A 21333-nucleotide genomic window follows, 5' to 3' on the forward strand; every position below is an offset into this window, starting at 1 on the left:
AGCAAGCAGTGCAGAACATAGCACATAATTAAACTGTTTATTTTCACATTGTCTATCCTCATGTGGCTTTGTCCCTATTCGGTTGGAATAGATTTGTCAATTGCCAGTGTTGTCTGCTATAAACAATGCTCCCCAGGCCAATATATTGTTTTCTTGGTTTGCCAACTAGCTGTTGGACACCACAGTGACACGAATGCTCAGAGATTGAGACGTGCCAACAGTTTAATAAGCTCCTTTCAGTTCTCTTTCTCTCACAACCCTTTGTTCTTTCCTTGATAGGATTAAATTCATTTTTAAGGCCTGCTCACATTTTGGGTTGATAATCCTGTCATAATCCAATGAGTACACCCCAGCCTGCCCTTCCTAGTGGTTTATTTCTGCCCATTACTGTGGAGTCGGTACATGGGCACTGAAGAACCAACTTAACTAGTCGTTGGAATTTAAACTTGTGAATGTCGCTTATTTCTGGCAGCTTTTTTGTTGGTGGTGGTGGTGGTAGTGATAGGTTTTTTTGGCTTTGTTGTATTATTTGTTAAAGTTTTGGGATATAATGATTGACAATAAGGTTAACAAGTCCACCCACAATATAAATAAACTTGTGTAAACACAGGTCTTGGGGTCTGGGTGTAGAACAGGGTTTGTTCTTTGGATATTAAACCAACAAGAATAATGTGCTTACTGAACATATAAACACGGAAAGAGGAGATGAAAATAGTCTAGATTTATAACTGCAGTAGACGTGAGTCACTGGCTTTGGAGGATCCTGCGAACATGATGTCTCCTACACAGGGAGGGGTAGTATATACAGGAAAAGAAAGCCAACCAAGTCTCATAGTATTTGGTAGCCTGATGGTGGGGAAAAACTCCTTCTTCCCTTTCCTTAAAGAGTTAAACTATATTTTAGGGTTTGTTTGGTTTTTTTTTTGTTTTTTTTTTTTTTTTTTTAGAGTTTCATATACTTAAAAAGTGTAAGTAAGCCATGACCAGGGGGGACTGTGTATGGTTGTGCTGTTTTTGCACTGCTCCAAAGGTGTGTGTGTAAGGGAGCAAGTGCAAGCTGACGTGTGGCTCGTGTTGCATTCACCAGGCCACGGACACTGGCATGGAGCTGCGTTTGCTCGGAGGAGAAGGGGCCATTTTCTTCTCACAGAACTGGCTTCTGGGCCTTGTCATTGTTAATAGCATTTGCTCCTTTTTCTCACGGCTTTTTGAAAGTGGGAATTTATCGAGTTTCACCTTTGGGATTCCCAGCACCATGTCTGGACTGGAGCTGAAAAGAGGCAGGCCAATAATTAGATCTCAATAAAATATATTTTGATATGTCTTCCAGTTTGAGGAGAAACAGTGCACCTCAAAAACAAAATGTTTAGAGGAACGCTGTAGTCAGGTCATAGCAGAATAAGAATACTGCCCTGCAGAATTGATTTCTGACCAATTTTCTGGCTTCAAAATCCAGAGATATTTATGTTAACATTTAGGCAAACTTTTTTTAATACATTTTTTTATACATATAAGTACACACATATAATTCATGAGCTCATTTTCTGTTTTGTTGACTTCCTTGTTTTCACTCTATTGTGTTATCATTTTCCACATCAGTACCTGTAACTCTGTGCCATTAATTTTAAAGACTATGTGATATTCTCTTGGATGATGCGCTATACTGTATTTAACCAATGAAGATTGGCTATTGATAGATATTGAGATTGTTTCTAATGTTTGTCTCTTAAAAATGAATCTGAAGTAAGCATGCATTTATAATACATACAGGCACACAAGCTCACATCATTTTCTTCCATTGTGGTAGAATTTCTGGTTCAAGGAGTTCTAACTCAAATATTAATTTCTGTGAGTGAAATTATAATTTCTTCTTAATCCCTGGACCAATCAAGGTGGATTAAAGATGGCATGGTTTACCATTCATAAAAACACATACCTAGGGGCGCCTGGGTGGCGCAGTCGGTTAAGCGTCCGACTTCAGCCAGGTCACGATCTCGCGGTCTGTGAGTTCGAGCCCCGCGTCAGGCTCTGGGCTGATGGCTCAGAGCCTGGAGCCTGTTTCCGATTCTGTGTCTCCCTCTCTCTCTGCCCCTCCCCCGTTCATGCTCTGTCTCTCTCTGTCCCAAAAATAAATAAACGTTGAAAAAAAAAATTTTTTTTTAAATAAAAAAAATAAAAACACATACCTAAAAAGCCTGATTTATAATCTTAAAGCAAACTTTGGGAGATACATTTAGTGGCTATCTTGATTCCACACTTGGAATTGAGCATGGAAGTGTTTTCTGTAAATCATGCAGTGCTATGCAAACCTCAGTGACTCATTACTAGGGCTCTACAGAGTATCTGCCTTATACTATCAAAAAATGTTTATAGAGTCTTATTTTATAAATATTTCATTAAATGCAGAGGGAAAACCCCAAAGACAGTGGTACTGACCTGGTTGTATAGCAGAATAAACGAGGAGATTATCAAGAAAACAAGTCCAGGTCCTTGCCCTTTAGATCGCCTCTGTGAACAGGTCCTAGGTACCTCATTCGATGCTGATGTACAGTCCTTGTTTGGAATTTGTCCTTTATGGTATTTCTATGTCTGTCTACAAGTATTTTTCAAATGGAAAGAGAATATTTTTAGCTTTTATTCATATAATTTTTATTTTCCTGTTTAGAAGTTTCTGGTCCCTCAAGGATACTTTTTAGAGGGTTTCTTTTGTTTGTTGTTTTGTTTTTTGTTTTTGTTTTTTTGTCTGGTTGATTGGTCGATTGTTTTGGGATATGACTTATTGATTTAGTTCTGATCTTTGCAAGCCCTGTGAAGTCTTAAATACGAGTTCTTGGGGCGCCTGGGTGGCGCAGTCGGTTAAGCGTCCGACTTCAGCCAGGTCACGATCTCGCGGTCCGTGAGTTCGAGCCCCGCGTCAGGCTCTGGGCTGATGGCTCAGAGCCTGGAGCCTGTTTCCGATTCTGTGTCTCCCTCTCTCTCTGCCCCTCCCCCGTTCATGCTCTGTCTCTCTCTGTCCCAAAAATAAATAAAAAAAAACGTTGAAAAAAAAATTAAAAAAAAAAAAATACGAGTTCTTGGTCCGCCATTCCCACCTGGTTTCACAACACGCAGCCCATTCCACAGCCCTTGTGTCTGCCATGAAGAACAATGGACTTAACAGTGATTTCAGTTTCCCACTTTGAATGTTACCACCAGATTAAAAGTACCTGTCTATTCTAGTAGTATATCAGACTCCCTCTTTAGATCCCACTAATGCAAATTTTTAGTTTAAAGTAGTAATTGAACTACATGGAAAAATTGGCTGGTGGACTGAGATTTTTATCTGATTTATTTAAATTTTCTTGGGGCGCCTGGGTGGCGCAGTCGGTTAAGCGTCCGACTTCAGCCAGGTCACGATCTCGCGGTCTGTGAGTTCGAGCCCCGCGTCGGGCTCTGGGCTGATGGCTCAGAGCCTGGAGCCTGTTTCCGATTCTGTGTCTCCCGCTGTCTCTGCCCCTCGCCCGTTCATGCTCTGTCTCTCTATGTCCCAAAAATAAATAAACGTTGAAAAAAAAAAATTAAAAAAAAAAAATTTTCTACATGCATGCCATAAAGTGACTGAAATTTTCATCTTGAGAACTATCTTATCAAGGAGTGAAGTCTACGTAGAAATTTTATATATTTGGTATCAGTAACTCTTACTTGAGTAAACTTTTATAAAGGTAATTTGACCTCCAGTTATCTCATTGTGCTTAATATGTGAAACCATTAAAAAATAGACTTTTCACCACGTAACACATTGCGTGTTTTCTAACTACCAGGTGAAGTTCTTGGATTTTGGAGCAAAATGAACATTTTTACATTATTTTTAGGTTTAGTGATTGCTCGATAACCTCTGATGTGTAACATTTAGTGTTTATATACTGTGGAGTTGACAGGAAGCAATTTAACATTTCTCTACTTTGGTTTCAATATTTATAACGTTGACCCATGTCTTGTCAAGGTAATTGTGTTTTCCTGCCAAGACCAGAGGCTTGGAGAAGAAGCAAATACAGTTAAGCTGGAGTTTTATTTATCCTTTAGAATATTACATTGGGCAGCATCGACAGACAATTGTGAACCAGATGGGATCGGTACTGGGGCCCTTTTAGGAGGCATCAGAATCATTCATGCTAGAGATGATGAGAATCCTAACAAGGCAGAAGATGCAAGAATGAGAGGGATTCTGATGGAATCCAGTAAGGTTACATCAAATCCACAGGACTTACGGGGTAGAGGGTGGGGTTTGGAGGGGTGAAGGAGGACGCAGAGTCTAGGTTAACTCTCGGTGGAAGTGCTCAGATGGCAGCTAGATAAATGGACTTAAAGCCAGGAAGGCGGTGGAAGCTGGATGCATGATTAGTGTCCACAAATTAAAGTTGCATTTGTAGAATTTCAAACACAAAGTGGTAATGATAGAAGTCCTTAGAGAGTAACCTTATTTCTCTTATTTCTAGGTTATTGGAGGTCACCTCACCAGAGTTCACATGCACTAGTAAAGACCAGCCGATTCTCCCCAAAACTCTTCCAGGGTGACATCACTTTCCCTCTTTACTTGGAGAATTTTGAAACTTGATATCAGCTTGTTATGAGTGCATCTGCCTCAGGTTATATTAACTGGTTAAAGACAGTGGTGTCTAAAACCAGGGATTCTGGTTATTCACTGCCGATGGGAATATACTACCGTAGAGTCCAGAATACTTGTATTGGCACAGCTAGTGCCAAAATATGATCAGAAGATTGCATGCTAAACATGAGGCCTAGGGCAGTATGGGTGGCTCAGTCGGTTGAGGAGCGTCTGACTCCTGATTTCAGCTCAGGTCATTCCAGAGTCGTGGGATCGAGCCCCGTGTTGGGCTGTGTGCTGAGCATGGAGCCTGCTTAAGTTCCATATTCTCTCTCTCTCTCTCTCTCTCTCTCTCTCTCCGCCCCCTCCCCCCCCCGCCTCTCTCACACAAATAATTTTTTTAAATAAAAATAAAAAATAAACATGAGGTCCAAACAGGGAAGTTCCTGAAGTTAGACAAATATGTTTACCTTGATAATATTAAGCTAAATAGATCACTGTATCTCACCAAAGGAGCTCTTGGTTCTCAGGTGAGAAATACTTGAAGCCTGTAGGCTATACCCCCTGTCTGCATGATAGCTGCAAAGGGAAACTGTGGCTAAGGGCATCTGCAGTTTTAACTTGCTGGAGGCCCTACCACTCTTCCTTATCTCCTGACCACAGAGGACATGTATCCGTTCCATTCCTGGAAACCAAAGACGTTAATGTTGGAGTGAGAAACATCTGCCCTGTGTACCCTTTACTCGTGTACGTCAGCTGCTCAGCTCTGAGGTCATAGGAGTTTACAGCTCCTTCTCTGAAGGTTAATCTCATTTCCTGGTTACTTGTGGGAGTGGAGGGCTACCTCCCCACAGCAGCCATGTACTAAGGCAAGTGGATATGGATTAGGTGGTTTACAGCAAGAAGATAAATTAAAAAACCCTGGGAAGGATTAAACTGAGATTAGTTTCTACAATTACCACTTAAGGCAGCCAGCTCCTTTGACTTGCAAATCATATTGTAGGTTGGTTTCTTGGATGGAAAAGCTTTGTAATTATAGCTTATAGAAGCTGTGGACCCGGAAGAGAAAAAAAAACTTCCATGGGATTGTAGGGGAGGAAAAATAATTTTGCTTCCCCCTTGAGTTCTGAGCTGAGACTGCTATAATAAAAGACAGATTAATAAGAGAAAAACAGAAGTCTATCAGCACACATGCCTCATGGATACATGGAAGATACCCAGGGAAGAATGAGTAACTGAAAATCCTTAGTATTCTAAATCCTTAGAATTCAGGATTAAACACTGTCTCCACAGGCAAAGAGGAGGTAGGCCTCTAAGGGGAGAGGAAATGATTTTTAGGAGAGATTGAGTACACCCTTAGAAGAACAGATGGAAAATATGAGAGTTTGTGAAAAAGTCTGTCCTGGATATGGTGCCGTCTCCGAGTCTCTCCTGTGACAAGAGCCCATCTTCTCTGGTTGATGAAACTCTGGGAGAGGGGATTTATTGAGTTCCTTTTGGAGGATCTGTCTTTAGCAGATCAGGGGAGTTCAGACAAAGCCTCTCCTTGCATTTGCTGCTTTTCAGATGCCTTCTGCCCCAAATAATCAAAATATTGAAGTTGCCTATTTTGGGGCGGCATGTCCTGCTACACTCATTATGATGTAGACTAGAATACCTGCGGTCATTGGTGTTGTATTCGTCTTGTTTTCTTACAGTGGGGTCCCAGTCTTGGGCTGAACATTGATTTACCAACAAGATGTAAGACTTGATAAAGCTGCTTGCTTGAATCGAGAGAGAAAATCCTGTTACATGGCTTCCTGTATTCTTTCCGAAGAATACATTTCTTTCCATTCCATACTTCCTTGTTAGGCTGTTGATTTTTAAATTAGGCATCAGGATGGCTGCATGAGAACCAGTTAGAGAATCGTTTAAAATACAAATGCCAAGATTCTAATTTGGTGGGTGTAAAGGAGAGGACCAAGAGTCTGCATTTTTTAAAAGCTTTTTATGCTGAATTCAGATGTGTCCTCAGGTTGGGAGACACTCTTATAGATTCTTGCCACGAAACTGCACAAGTACCCTTTTCCCTTTCTGATTCTTTTCTTTCTGATCCACTGTACCTTCCCATTCCCAGGATGGTGTTAAAAAACACGCACACGTGAGCCACACAGGTGGCTCAGTCGGGTGAGCCTCCAACTCTTAATTTTGGCTCAGGTCATGATCTCATAGTCGTGGGATCGAGCCCCATGTCAGGCTCTGCACTGAGCATGGAGCCTGTTTGGGATTCTCTCACTTTCTCTCCCTCTGCCCCTCTCCCCTGCTCACTCACTCTCTCTTTCTCTAAAATAAAAAAAAAATTTCATTTGTTAAAACAATAAAAAACATGCACACATGCCTGCCATGGCATACACATCCCACAAAATGCATCCAATAATCTCCTACTGGTGAGTTTCCTGAGGGCGAAGCCTATAAATTCATCATCCTTGTAACAATACAGAGCCTTTCGTAAAATAGACCGTGTATCCATATTTAGAGAGTTTCAGACCATGAATGAGGAAAAAAGCCGTGGTAAAGTTGAGTTTCTCTTTTACAAATCCCTTCTGGTATAGATGGCTACATTTGCTCAGCTTTTACATGTTCAGAGGGCCTTTTATTTTTCATGCTGTAGCAGAATTAACTAAAATTTTCTAAGAGTTTATTATGATTCAGACCCTAAAATAAGTGATTTGCATGCATTGTTTCATTTAATTCTTTCAACAGTTCCATGAGGTGGGGGAAGATCTAAGTTGCAGTTAGTAAGCTGAGGGTCTGGAATTTTAAGAGATTTATCCAGTCACGTATAGGTCTTCAGTGTTGGAGCCGGAATTTGAACCCAGGTTTGTTTTGATTCTAAAACTTGTGCTCATTGAAGTTCCTGGTTTTATGTTTCCTGGTTTTTGTCATGTTTTGTTTGTTATTGTTCTTGGCTACTGAATATCAGTATAAAAAAAAAAAAAAACAACACAGTAAAAGGTCATTTCCATGTCTTACCAGTTTCTCAAAAGAAGAACAGAATTTTCTAAGAGTTTGGTAAAACAGGCATATTCCTTTTTTTTTTTTTCTGGCAGATTTTACACAATAAAATGATAGCTTTTTATTTCTTTTAACCACAGTTTTAGAAAAATGTGAATCCAAAATAGGAAAGCAAAAGCCATAGCACAGTTGGGAAGGCACTGGTCAGAGAATGCCTGGTGAGTTTGGGGATATGACATGCTTTCGGCATTGCTTCTAGAACGTTGGAAGCTGTTGCGCTCCCACTGGCTCGCTTTCTCACTTGTTCCCAAAGGGTGAGAAGCGAGAGGACTTTTTTCTCGCTCACTTTAAAAATGTCCCTGTAAATGATAACACGCTGCCTGGGAAAGCCACAGGGTAAAATCATGGGGGTGTCGGGGGGACGTTGTGTTTGCTAACTTCTGGGAAATTGCAGGCTATCAGTCAGTGGTCAGCACATTGAAAACCAGGCCCTCTACACTGTTGTCATTATGTTCTCAGCCAGTGTGAGGAACCTGGTGGCAATGAGAAAATGTCATGACCAGAGCACAAACGGATCTGAGTATAGATCAGTATAATATGTAGTGGAGACATAGATGGATATAATAAAAAACAACACTTTGTATTCTTTACTCTTGGTGCCACTAAGAAAACCTGTTCTGTTACAAAATTGAAAGTAGGAGATTTTTTTTTTTTCTTAACCAGAGGAATGCTCTCTTTAAATATATCTCTTTTCTACGACAGAGTTGCTGATGGGTAGCTATGTTGGTAGCATTTGTGAATCTTGCATTGGGAAGAGTGATCCTATGGTTTTCCCTCATAAAGCAAAACCTTTGATGTAGTCAGCAGTCAACTCCTGGAGAACAGGGACCACGTCTTAAACATTTCTTGTGTCCCTAATACTGAGCCTAGAGATGGCACGTAGTGTTTGTTCACCAACCGGCTCAATTTTACAGCAGGCTGACCAACTCTTTGAGCTGCTGTTACCATATTTGGCTGTGCTGTTGACCCATTTGTGCTCTCTCTGAATACTCTGTATGTATAACCCAAGTGACCACCCCACAGGCCCCGTCTGCACCTTTAGTTCTGATTTGCTGGTTAAACAAATTTTGCTTAGTGATTAAGACACAGACTGTAACTAGGATGATGGCATAGAAAATGTCTCATCAAGTTGCTGTTGAGGTTTTTGGATAAAAGGGTTAAAATTCAGAATGACCTTGAATATAATGGACACAAATAAGCAGAATTAAGACCATTAAGGAGGTATAACTTCTGGAAAACTAAATATAACATGGGGCTGTATATATGTGAGTTTGGTGGCAGGGAGAGGAGGGACTCATTGTATGAGTCAGCAACATACTGCTTTATCTTCTTAATTATTGGGCACACACTGCCAGTTACCCACAGGAGCATAACATGTGGGCACTGCCGGGTAACATTTCCAAAGTACTTGGCATTAGTCAGACTTTTTTTTTTTTAATAGAATTTTCTGTCCACTCTGGCTGGAGAAAAATGTGGAGAATTTGTCAAGGGTCCAGAGCATGGCAACTCTATGCAGAGGAGTGCCGGAAAATAGGACCCACTAAAAGAGGCTAATAAATAAGGATTAATTATTTAGCGTGATCCAAAGCAGCCTAACGGGTGATTAAATTAATGGTCTTCCGTAGCATGTATGGTTATTATGTAGAAGATGATATAATTATTTCCACTGTGAATAGAATTAGGGAAATGGATTTACATTAGAGTTAAAGGAGATTTTGAGGCAGCATTAAAGAACTTCTTGATTAAGGATTGTTGGACAGTGGAAAGACTTCTCAACTGGAAATGTGAAACCATGTTTCTTACAAAATAGGAATGGGGGTGCGTACCGCCCTCCAGTTACCATTAGATGCAGTTGGGGTGGAGGTTGACACCCTTTCCAGATACGTTCCAGCACGTTCCGTGCTGTCCGTCTCACATCGTATTTGACATTTTCAGCGAGTACCTCAGGATTCCCTTTTGTTTGTGTTTTTCACAGGTAATACAAATGTGCAGACCTTGCTTTTAATGATTCTGCAGTGCGTTTCAAGCAAGCGAGAGTTTAAACTATAAACCGAAAATTACATCACCTACGAATCAACTTGCCGCTCGCTGTCACAGGAGCCCTAGAATATTGTCAGCTCAACTTGCCTTCTTCTTTTTCTTCTTTAGAAAACTCGCTGTGCGCCCTCCTCGACTGTTCCGCAATGAGTGCCAAGTCTGCCATCAGCAAGGAAATTTTTGCACCTCTTGATGAAAGAATGCTGGGAGCTGTCCAAGTCAAGAGGAGGACAAAGAAAAAGATTCCTTTCTTGGCAACTGGGGGTCAAGGCGAATATTTAACATATATCTGCCTGTCAGGTAATGAAAAACAAACCTTAAGAACATTTAAACAGCTTCATTTTAAAGCAGTTAATTCTAAGGTATCCAAGAGCTGGGTATACCCAGCTTTTGCACACATCTGCTCTTCCAGTCATGTTTCCTGTTTCTCTTGATGTCCCCTCTGGTCCTTTTTCCCTAGTGGAACCTCTATTTTTGATGTTACTTGGTGTGGGAATGGGAATGAAGTTCAACTTTCAACATAGTATCCAGTTCTTGAAGTGCTTCTCTTAAGGGACATTTGTTTGGCCATACTTTCCTTCACTAGGACATTGACAGAAAGTGTGTTCTCCTTTAGGACTTTTTGCTTGAGGATAATTCCTGGTATCTGGATAATTGTCATTACCACCAGCCTGAGTTTCATTGGGTTTCTTTTCCTTAACCGTTTCCAATAATCAGTAATAGTTTGTCTCAAGATAAATATGGACACCTTAGGGAACATGAGAAAGTAGGTGCAGTGCCCAAGTCATTGCTTTGCCTGACAGCTGTCCCTTGTCAGGAAGAGGCATCTGTTCTATTAAGCTTAGAATTTTGTTGGATTATTTTCTTTTCTCTTTCTGCTTGTGATTGTAGAGGTGTGGGACTTCCTGTGGATTCCTACCAAGCTTTTGAGATAAAATCTGGATAAGTTTTCCATGGAGTTGTGGTGATGCTAACTAAGCTGAACACCTGAGGCATTTGTAATAAGTCCGATAATACTTCTTGTAACTGGGCAATGGAAGAATGAAGCTTGCCTTAATTCATCTTTTTTTTTTTATTTCCTTCACTTGTGGCTTGGGAATAAAACTTGATTTTTGGACCAACTTTTAGATTAAAAAAAAAAATAAGATTCTGAATTAGTTTATCAGAATTCACTTCAGTGTGTAGATAGGTTTTTTCCAGAAAGAATATGTAAAGATAATGACAAGACAGTGTCTTAGTTTATAATGAAATGATGACATAGCCTTTTGGTAAGAATGTCTTCTCAGTGGTTAGGAGAAAGCTTTTATTTAAGTGAGTGTGAAAGAATTGACCTTGAATTATTCGTTTTTCTTTCTGAATTCCAAATTAGGATTAGATTAATAAAATTTGGTTATTATTGGAGGACATTTGCATTCCCCTAGTGTGCTGGGTAGTGCTTGGCATTTAATAGGGGCTCAATTAATATCTAATGACTAAGTGGAAGAAGGAAGTAACCTTTCCTAATACCTTCCTAGTATTGTGTTAATGAGCTTCAGGTCTTGGAAATATTTTCATAATGTTAAATTTTAATTCTAGAGTTTTGTTTGCACCAATAAATAGAATGCATGATAATGAATTTTGTGTTTGGGCTGAGTGGAATGTGAGCTGAGTATGGGCACATAGTGACTCTAATTTAATTTTATTAAGTTTTATTCCATATGTGTTTCATTGAGATTTCCTCTGAAGATGGGTAGTTGAAGAAAAAGTGGATGGTCTAGAAGTCACTGGAGTTTTGCCTAGTACATACCTTTGACTGGAAAAGACGGCAGTTCTGTTTGCATTTGAGGCATATGCTACTGTCAGCCTATTTCTGATCACAAAATCTGCAAGAGTGATACAGGGACTCTCTGCCTGCCTCGTCTCAGTGAAATAGCAGAGCCGTTTCCCCCGCCATGGGAGATAATGACCTAGACTTATCCGATATCTGCGTTTCCCTTGTAGATTACCAAGACTTTAGTTTTCAAGTTTGAAACGATGAGAATTCCTTTTTCAGAATTCCATTCTAATGGAGGAAAATATCTTGTTCTCATAGTCTTCATCGTCGTTCTTTTCATGGATTTGAATCACAAGAGGATAGGTTGATAAAGTAGACCTGACAGATAAGCAGATGGTTTTATGGAAATTGGGGCAGGAGACGACCAGACAACTTTGACACCCAAGTTTTTTGCAGTTTGATTTTTTTCTTATAATGGAGAAAGGAGCAGCCTTCTTTATTTTCTAACTTCCATGAAGCTTAGAGGCATAAGGTGATGTTTTACCTGGTAAGTAATTAATTCCTCAAATATTTATGAAGTATTTTTTGTGTGCTGAGCACTCTAGGTGCCAGGCATGCAGCTAGGAGAAAAAAAACTCACGAAGCTTACTTTGATGGGAAGGAGCAGTAGACATCAATCAACTACTCGCTAAAATAAACATAATTATTAACTGTGAAAAGGCTCAAAAGGAACAATACAGTGATGCGAAAGCATGTGTGAGGAGAATTTGTCCTGGCTGGGAGAACCCAGAGCTGCGAGAAAAGTAGGGCCTCCCTGGTTCTGAAAAGGCATGGTGTGTGTGTGCAGTGAACGTTCCTGGCAGAGGGAAGGGCCGCCTCATTAAAAAGACTGCACCGGATTTTGAGTTGCTCCTTTTCTCCCGTGCGGTCTCAGGATGACCCTCTTGTAGCTCAACTCACAGAGGCAGCTGTGAAGTGAAAGCCGAGCCCTGGAATGACAGCCTCCTTCCTGCTATTAGCGTGAACCACCTACGCCTTCTGGGAGGCCAGGCTCTTCTCTTGTGGTCTGGTTGATGAAAACCAGCTATCCCGTTGGAACAGGCAAGATTTGTTCAAATTAGGGCAATGTCTGAAAATAATATTTAACCACTTTTCGAGCAGTATAAAAAGTTTAAAAAAATTTTTTTAGGGGAAGAATATCTCAGCTTTCAGACCTTGCCAGCACATGCATGTAAGCATGAGTGTTGTACATATCCAGTGTCTTTTACTGATTTGTGTGTGTGTGAGCCTGGCAAATTTCAGATCTGAGAGGGTGAGCCTGTGATCCTCAGAGTTATTATTTTCAGAGCGAATTGCATGTTTTTTGGAGGAATCCAGAAAGATGTTGGAGCAGGGGAAGTAAGATGATCTTTCTTGGGTTATTTAGCTGTGATTGTGTAAGGAGAGAAATAATCTCTCCAGTTCATTTGCGGAGCCTTGGAGTAGAATTTGAATGTTTCTCTTTGGACTTCCCAAATGGCTTCTTGGATGGTGCGCAAACATTTATTTACTGACATGCTTTGGTTGATTCGCATTCTCAAAGCCTGTTTTCCACTTTTTCTTTTTGGCAATGGCTAAAATTAAAAAGACGGACAATACCAAGTGTCAGCAACCATGGGGAGCAGTTTGAACTCTCATACTTTGCTGGTGGGAGTGTTCACCAACTGCTTTGGAACAATTTGGCAGTTTTTTGTAAATTCAAACATGCACTCTGACTCAACGACTCTATTCCTAGTCATTTACCCAAGAGAAATAAAAAAACATATCCACATAAAGACATGTACATTTAATTTGGTATTTATAATAACCAATACTCAGAACTCAAGTGTCCGTCTACATGTGAATGAATAAACAAATTATCTTCTATCTATGGAATACTCCCTAAGAAATGAATTGCCAGTACCTGCAGCAACATGGATCGCTCAAAAGCCTTATGTTGTATGAAAGAAAGAAAAGACAACATGCTGTATGATTCTATTTACATGAAATTCTAGAATGGACAGAACTTAAGCTGTAGTGACAGAAAGCCCACGGGTGCCTGACAGGGTTGGGGTCAAGGATTGACTGTAAAGGGGCATGAAGGAATTTTTTGCAATGGTGTAAGTATTCTGTATGTTGACTGAGGTGATGGTTATCTGGGTATGTATCTTTTTCACAACTTATCAAACTGTACACTAAGAATAGGTACATTTTATTATATGTAAATATATCAGCAAAATCTATTTTTTTTAATGTTTATTTATTTTTGAGACAGAGACAGAGCATGAACGGGGGAGGGGCAGAGAGAGAGGGAGACACAGAATCGGAAATAGGGGAAACAGGCTCCAGGCTCTGAGCCATCAGCCCAGAGCCTGACGCGGGGCTCGAACTCACGGACCGCGAGATTGTGACCTGAGGTGAAGTCGGACGCTTAACCGACTGAGCTACCCAGGCGCCCCTCAGCAAAATCTATTTAAAAAAAAAAAAAACTCTTACAGAGTCACTAGTGGGATGATGGTAAGAATTTATTAACCTTCAGGGTGCTTGGGTTTACTCAGTCGGTTGAGCATCTGACTCTTGATTTCGGCTTAGGTCACAATCTCATAGTCCGTGAGATCCAGTCCTGCATCAGGCTCTGTGCTGGCAGTGTGGAGCCTGCTTGGGATTCTCTCTCTCAAAAATAAATAAGTAAACTTAAAAAAAAAAAGGAATTTATTAACCTTCTTATGTCTCCAGCCTCCTCCTATAAGGAAGACAGAAACCAGTCCTCTCATTCATACAAATGAGAAGTTATCCTGCACAGCCTTTTTGAGCCCTCAAACAGAAGCAGCTGTGTGTCAGGGAAATCTGTGCTTGAATCTATATGATGTGAATGTCAGTGCATTCCAAGTTCCTTATCGCACCTGACACATTGCCAAGTACAGACACTATGCTTTGTGTTTAACTAGAAGATGCTATTTAAATTTGTGGCTCACTACATACCTGTTTAGACTTTAGACTTTAAAATTTAAAACGGTTAAGTCATTCAAAGTATAATGCAAGCCCCACCCCCAAGAATTTCTACAGTTGGTGGCCCCTTCAGTGAAACTTGGGTCTATAAAACTAAACTGGAAACGTGCTAAGAAGTTAAAAACCAGTTTATTAGTAGAGGCCAGTTAGCTACTGAACATTCCATAATTTCATGCTTAAAATCTATTTTCCTAGTCCTGTTTTAATTCAGTATATGCCATGTATGATGCTAGCCTTCACATCCATAAATGGATAAAAATCATTCCTTGGCTGCTACTCATTGTCCCCATGAAAAGGAGTGTGAAGAAATTTCAATTTTTGTGATTAATACCTTCTTTTACGTCTTTTGTTGAAACGAGATCTTTATCTTTGGGAAATGATTTTAGATGTTTAGAGAGCAAAATTTTCTTATTTAAAAAAAAATAGTTGTGAATGAACTTTGATGAAATAATTTATGTAAATGGATCCCTGTGGAAGGTAGTTACACGGGATAGGAGCCTCGAACCTGGCAACACTACTCTTCATCTCCGCGGTTGCCAATCCTACATGTTCCTTAAGAGTCACATTGGGAACTTGTCAAAATCCAGATCTAGGTGCTACTGCAGTAGCACCAGCAGGGAGTGGTAAAACTTACTGTATTTTGAATGTGTGACCTCGAAGATACTGAAGCCAAGGTTGAGAGGTTTCGTTACGTTGGGGAGTTCTACTCCGGGTTGTCTTATTGGTGTGCTTGACGTAACAATACATTTTTGCACTCCACTCTATCCAAAAAAGTACTTCTTGGCCTTGCGTGTTTTGTAACCATGTTCAAACCTCTGAATTTTTCTGGGCTTCGGTTTATTTACTTGACAAATTCAAAGGTTCCTTTGGGTTCTGAGGTTCTAGGATTCTGAACCCGTTGGAAATTTTTACCAAATCGGATTCTTATTTCATACATGGCATGTAGGGAGAAATTCAGGCTGCTAATAAACCAAATGGACACTTAGAGCATTTATGAGGGTTCGAGAGCATTCTTTCTAGGTTGTTATTGGAATTAGGGTAAGCAAAGTTAATTTTCAGCAGTCTGACATAGAAAGAAATTCTTTTCACCCACTTTCTAATTCTGACAGGATCTCATCTCAAGGTCTGTAAATAATAGGAAAGAGAGAAGGGAAGAATACAAGACGGATGAAATTTGACCTTGATAGAAATGGTTTCTTTAGGAATGGTGAGTTAACTTTCCAACAGTTTTTTATCCAGGAAAATGAAAAAATTCACTCTGAACTCAGAGGTATACAAACATATTCACAGTAAAAGAAGAAATACAAAACAACTACAATAATTATATATTTATAATTCTGTATTATAGAAGTAGTACATATTACTAAAACTATGAATCTTTTAGAAAATTATGTAGAAAAAAATAAAAATCATTAGTCTTACATATATTATTTATTGTCATTCCAGTTAATCCTCACAGCATTCTTACCAATTAGGTGTTAGGTTCTTCATTTCACAGACGAAGGAACCAGTGTCATCAGAAGTCATGCCATTCCAGAGCCACCATTTTGGAAGTAACAGACTGAGAAATCCACCCATTCCTTATTACCCCAGTGGCCATGCTCATACTGCCATAGTACCTCATTTCTGGTGACTTAGGTCACGAGGGGGTGTGGTGTAGAGAGGACCGTGTTTTGTTTTTCAAGTTTATTTTCTTATTTTGAGAGAGAGAACAAGTGGGGGAGGAGCAGAGAGAGAAGGGGACAGAGGATCCAAAGTGGGCTCTGTGCTGACAGAAGAGAACCTGATGTGGGGTCCGAGAACCGTGAGATCATGATCTGAGTCGAAGTCGGATGCTCAACCGACTGAGCCACCCAGGTGCCCCAAGAGGGCCGTGTTTTAAGGAGCAGATTCCTCCCTAACCCTTCAAAACTGGTAAGACATTGAACACTTTTGACCTGTAGTCTTGCTATAATTTCTGAGGTTATTGATTAATAGACTCTCCTACATTTGTAATATGTATCAGAAGTCTCTTCTCTCATTATTGTAGAGATTTGACATTTAAATCCAGCCATAAAACTTTAAGTAGCTCTGGAAGACGGTGCAATATACAAGTTATTTCTAGTGCCTTATGATTCTTTCTAGATCCTCTTTCATTTTATAAAAATGAAGTATCTTCTGATATACTTTATATTGAGAATTTGGTTCTTCTGTGTGTGTGCATAGACACATTTGATTGAAACATTTGTAACAACAATAATCCTTGGGTAAGTGGAGTTAAAAGTGGAGAAATGGTTTTCTGAAATGTCTTCTGACCCAGTGGATTCTGCCACCAGGTGTTATTTGTAAATGACCTTCAGTGTAGAGGCACCTGGGTGGCTCAGTCAGTTAAGCATCCACCTTCGGCTCGCCTCATGATCTCGTGGTTTGCGAGTTCGAGCTCCATGTCTGGCTCTCTGCTGTCAGCACAGAGCCCGCTTTGGATTCTCTGTCTTGCCCCTCCCCCTCTTGCTCACGTGCTCTCTGTCTCTCTCTCTCTCTCTCTCAAAAATAAACATTTTTAAAATAAATAAATAAATAAATAAATAACCTTGAAGATAGCACCTGCCATGCACCTATCATGATTCAGTACACGATACAATTAGATCGGCACCAAGCCCCCCTTTGAATTCGTGATAGTAATCAATACTAGTAGTAGTAATGGTATTTATTGAGTTCCTATAACAGACATGGTTCTTTGCCCTTTATATATTAACTCACTTAATTCTTACAGCAGTGCTACAAGGTAGATAACAGTATTATCTTCATTTTGTAGATGAGGAAACTGAGCATTTAGCAGTAAATTAGCTTGCCCGAGATCATCAGCTTATGAGTTACCAGACAGGGATTTGAACCCAGGGAGTGTGATTGTAGGTCTGTATTCCCTTAGCCTCTGAGAGAGAGAGTGTAAGAGTTACGTGAGAGAGAACGTCCCAAACCAAACTTCTTTTCTTACCCTCCTCACACAACTTTAGTGATAATCGTGTCTTGATATCACTCTTCTTCCCTACAGGTTTAGGCCTCGGTTGGTCTTGGCTGGGTGGTGACAATCCCATAGGCCAATAACTGGACTGTTAATAAAGCCTATCGGAATGACAGCGGGTGTATTTGACTCTTAGAGAAGATTCATTCCCCGGGGGGGAATTCTGATAGGCTCCTGACAGAACACTGCCGTGTAGGAACTTGTTTTTGTTCAGTTATGTAATAGAAAAAAGTGGATGCCTTAAAAATTTTTTAGAGCTTCCTTAATGGTTCTCGAGCTCTTCCTGTGAAAACTGGGGGTAATAATATGTGTGTCTTCTAAAGCCTGGTGAATAGGAGATGCCAAAAATGGGTAACTAAGCCCTTCACGGGTATTATCTCACGTAATCCTCACGATAGTCTTGTGACGTGGCTTCTGCTTTGCAGATGAACCAGCGGAGGCTCGAAGTGGGGGTGAGTGCCCCGCGCAGGGCGAGGCGGCCGGACTGAGACACATATCCGGGCCCATCTCCCTCCAACGTGGGCATGCTTGTTAGTCTGTTTTCTAGGATGGGGTTGGGTTTGAGAAACAGAACTCTCCTCTTCCTTAGAAACAGTGTGGCAGCATTCCTTGATTGAGCAAAGCGTTTTCATCTCTGAGGGTTTAGAGGCTGAGCTGTCAACCACTTGAGCTTTTCTAGTGGTTTAGCACGCCAACGGAGTTTTCTTTTTCCATTCTCTCATGTATGCGTTCCAGTACTAAAGCCAGATGGAAACAAGGGAAAACTCTTGACAGAGGCTAGTGCCAAAACATTTCATTTAAAAAGGAAACTCCATCTGTGTGCTCTCCTACCACACAGCCCACTGTTAAGAGCAGGAATTTCACAGCTGATTCCGTCATGTTCGCTTTGGTTAATTTTGACTAATTGCAAAGGTAGAGCAAGCATTGGTTAGGGGGATTGCCGACTGAGGCAGCTCTCCTTCTAGAACGTGGCCGGCAAGGCCCTGTGTACCTGGCAGCCGCCGACCAGGAAAGCAGGGTTGTAATCCATGCAGATGCATTCTTTGTTGGTGGCGCTTGTCTCAGTTTCCGCTTTTAGAAGTTAGCGCTCTTGGCTGTTGTATTGCAAGTTGAACATCATCAGGATTTCATTTGTCAGTAGTTGTAGTCAGAGGCGCTCTGGGATGCTACCAGTCACTGTTGCTTCCTGTTTTCTTCTAGCCCCAAACAGCTACAAACCACAGGCTTAGGTGTCAGACTGACTTAGGGTAAAATACTGCTTGTATTAGCTCTTTGAGACTCAATTTTCTCATCTGTAAAATGGAAATTATATATATCAGTCCCAAGGGCTTTTTGAAGATTAAACTGAGCTATATATGTGTGCGTGTATAAGGCCTGATACATGGGAGGCCTTCAGCTTTATGAGTAAATTATCTTGTCAAAATCTTGTCATTTTCGGGGCGCCTGGGTGGCTCAGTCGGTTAAGCGTCTGACTTCGGCTCAGGTCATGATCTCGCGGTCTGTGGGTTCGAGCCCCGCGTCAGGCTCTGTGCTGACAGCTCAGAGCCTAGAGCCTGTTTCAGATTCTGTGTCTCCCTCTTTCTCTGACCCTCCCCTGTTCATGCTCTCTCTCTCTCTCTCTGTCTCAAAAATAAATAAATGTTAAAAAAAAATTTTTTTTTAAATCTTGTCATTATCTTGTCATTAAATGGGACATCCACTGATTCTTGCCATACAAAGCTAATTCATCTGCGGTTTAGAAAACATGTAAATATATGTCAATGACAGACTTCTGTGACCCATGTCAGGTGAGACAAAAACCACATGAAAAGCCCAGATTTGCCTTGGCGGCTTCCTTCCTCCTTGTCCATACGTTTTTCCCTTCCCCTCCCCTCTTTGTCCCACCCCTGCTAGGGATCTCAGTCATCCTGACTCCCGATTTCTCAACCAAGGCCCTCTTAATTTTCTATGTTCCAGAATGATTCTGCACACACACCGTGCTAGAAATGGGGGCTGGGAGGCAATGCACATCACACTTCTGTTTCTGAGAGTCTACAGACTTCCACTCTGATTTCGTGGGTGTTTGTGACATACTGGACATACTGGATGCTGAAGTGGTTGTGTTCAGGCCTCTTTATCCAGCTTTGTGAGGAATTAGAACTGGCTCAGTTGATGGAGTCCCTGTCCCTGAAATGGAGATGTTATTTTCCTACACCTATCTTCAGTGGATCAAAAGACAAATTGAAACAAAATAAAACAAAACATTCTCTGGGGTCAGTCAAGTGCACTTTAAGCAAACAGCAGAAGTGGGAGAGGCTGGTACAAACGCCTGTGGACCCAGCTTTTGAGCCCAGATCAGGTTCTTATTTGCCCAAGTCCTTCCTTACCCTTCCTTTAGAGAAAGAACAAACACCAGTGATATTCGTATTCCAGAATCCATCCCAATTACAGTCATGCTACGCCATATGCAGAATTTCCCACAAGAAACTATAAATAACCACAAGGGCAGTGAGGTTTCCAGGTTGTCTCATCCCATGCAGAAGAAACGACCAGTTTCTGTGCTCTGAACTTGAGCACATTTTCCCCGCCCCTGGCTTCCCAGGTCATATTCCTAATAGCACTGAGTATTGCTGGGTTGTTTTGTCAGTTTGCTTTCTGTTTACCTCCCCAGACTGCCAGCCCCTAGAGAGTAGGGGCCGTGTTGTAGACGTCTCTCTGTCCCTGGTGGAATGGATAAGCACCTTGGCAGGAGTGGGGGTCGGGGGGTGTGTGTGAATCAGGCGACATTCTACTCTACTGAGACTGCACCGTGGACTCACTTTCTGGGGTGGAACTCATTTACTCTGGGTTTTACCAGCTCGAACTGGTTTGACTTTTCTTTTTTTTGAACTTGCTGTTGTTATTCACCCGAAGATGCTGCCAGGTGGTTTTTTTTGTTGGTTTTTTGGTTTGTTTGTTTTCTTTTCCCTCTTGGAATTCATCAGGTAACTGAGCAGGAATTTTTATTCTACCTATCAGCCCAGTTACCAAGAAGAAGATACAGATTTCCCTGGTTTATTCAGGCTTTTAGAATCATACAAAATGAACAATTTATAAATGATTCCCTTGTAATGTACAGTGGAAAGCTATTATCTCAAATTTGTGAAGTACCTGAGTGTTTCTCCTGAAGAAAGTTCATATTATAGAGGAATAAATGACCATTTAATGGCACTGAATATATCAAAAGTTTCTCTGAATGTTCTTTTCTTACAGGACTCGTTTTCAGTTCTACAATTTCTTAAAAATGGCTTTCAAGGAGAAAATGGGAACTGTTTTTATTAAAACTCTCCCCCAGGATATTCATAGTGCCCTCCCCCCACACATATACCCTTTTAGCTCAAATTATTTTTCAACCACCACACATGGGTCCCGTGGGGCCTAGGTTGTAGAACCTATACCCAATTGCCATTTCAATGTGTGTATTCAGTTTAACAAATTACACTGTTTTCAGAAGCCTATCTTGATCCTTGAGATCTAAGAGAATTGAGGACAGCCCTCTCTGGTTTTCCAGCTAATATGAGTAAGCAGCAGTTATATAAGTTTTTATTCAAGTCCGAGTCCTTTCTGTCTTGCAGAGTCAACTATGTTTTTGGATCCCTGAATGTTTAAGTATATTTCTCCCAATAAATGTACACGTGTACATTGTTGTACTTTATCAGAAACATAGAAAGTGCCCCTGATAAAAAGAAAGAAAGAAACAATGAGGGGGGCAGTGCCTGGGTGGCTCAGTCAATTAAGCATCAGACAATTCTTGATGTTGGCTTGGGACATGATCTCATGGCTTGTGAGTTTGAACCCCATGTCGAGCTCTGCGCTAACAGTGTGGACCCTGCTTGGGATTCTCTCTCTGCCCCTCCC

The 21333-nt window shown here is 40.9% G+C and overlaps 1 protein-coding gene across 3 annotated transcripts in view; it reads left to right on the forward strand.

Annotated features, from left to right (window-relative positions):
- The window catches only part of STXBP6 (syntaxin binding protein 6), a 252422-nt gene that overhangs the window by 70011 nt on the left and 161078 nt on the right, over window positions 1-21333 (forward strand). For all 3 annotated transcript variants that reach the window (XM_025919783.2, XM_086710020.1, XM_086710021.1), the window contains exon 2: window positions 9788-9976. In XM_025919783.2, coding sequence (XP_025775568.1) covers window positions 9823-9976 — 154 coding nt within the window. In that variant the 5' untranslated portion in view covers window positions 9788-9822. The remainder of the gene's footprint in view (window positions 1-9787; window positions 9977-21333) is intronic.

Source organism: Puma concolor, chromosome B3 (assembly GCF_028749965.1).
Source record: "Puma concolor isolate L17-30 chromosome B3, mPumCon1.1.hap2, whole genome shotgun sequence".
Taxonomy (NCBI): Eukaryota; Metazoa; Chordata; class Mammalia; order Carnivora; family Felidae; genus Puma; species Puma concolor.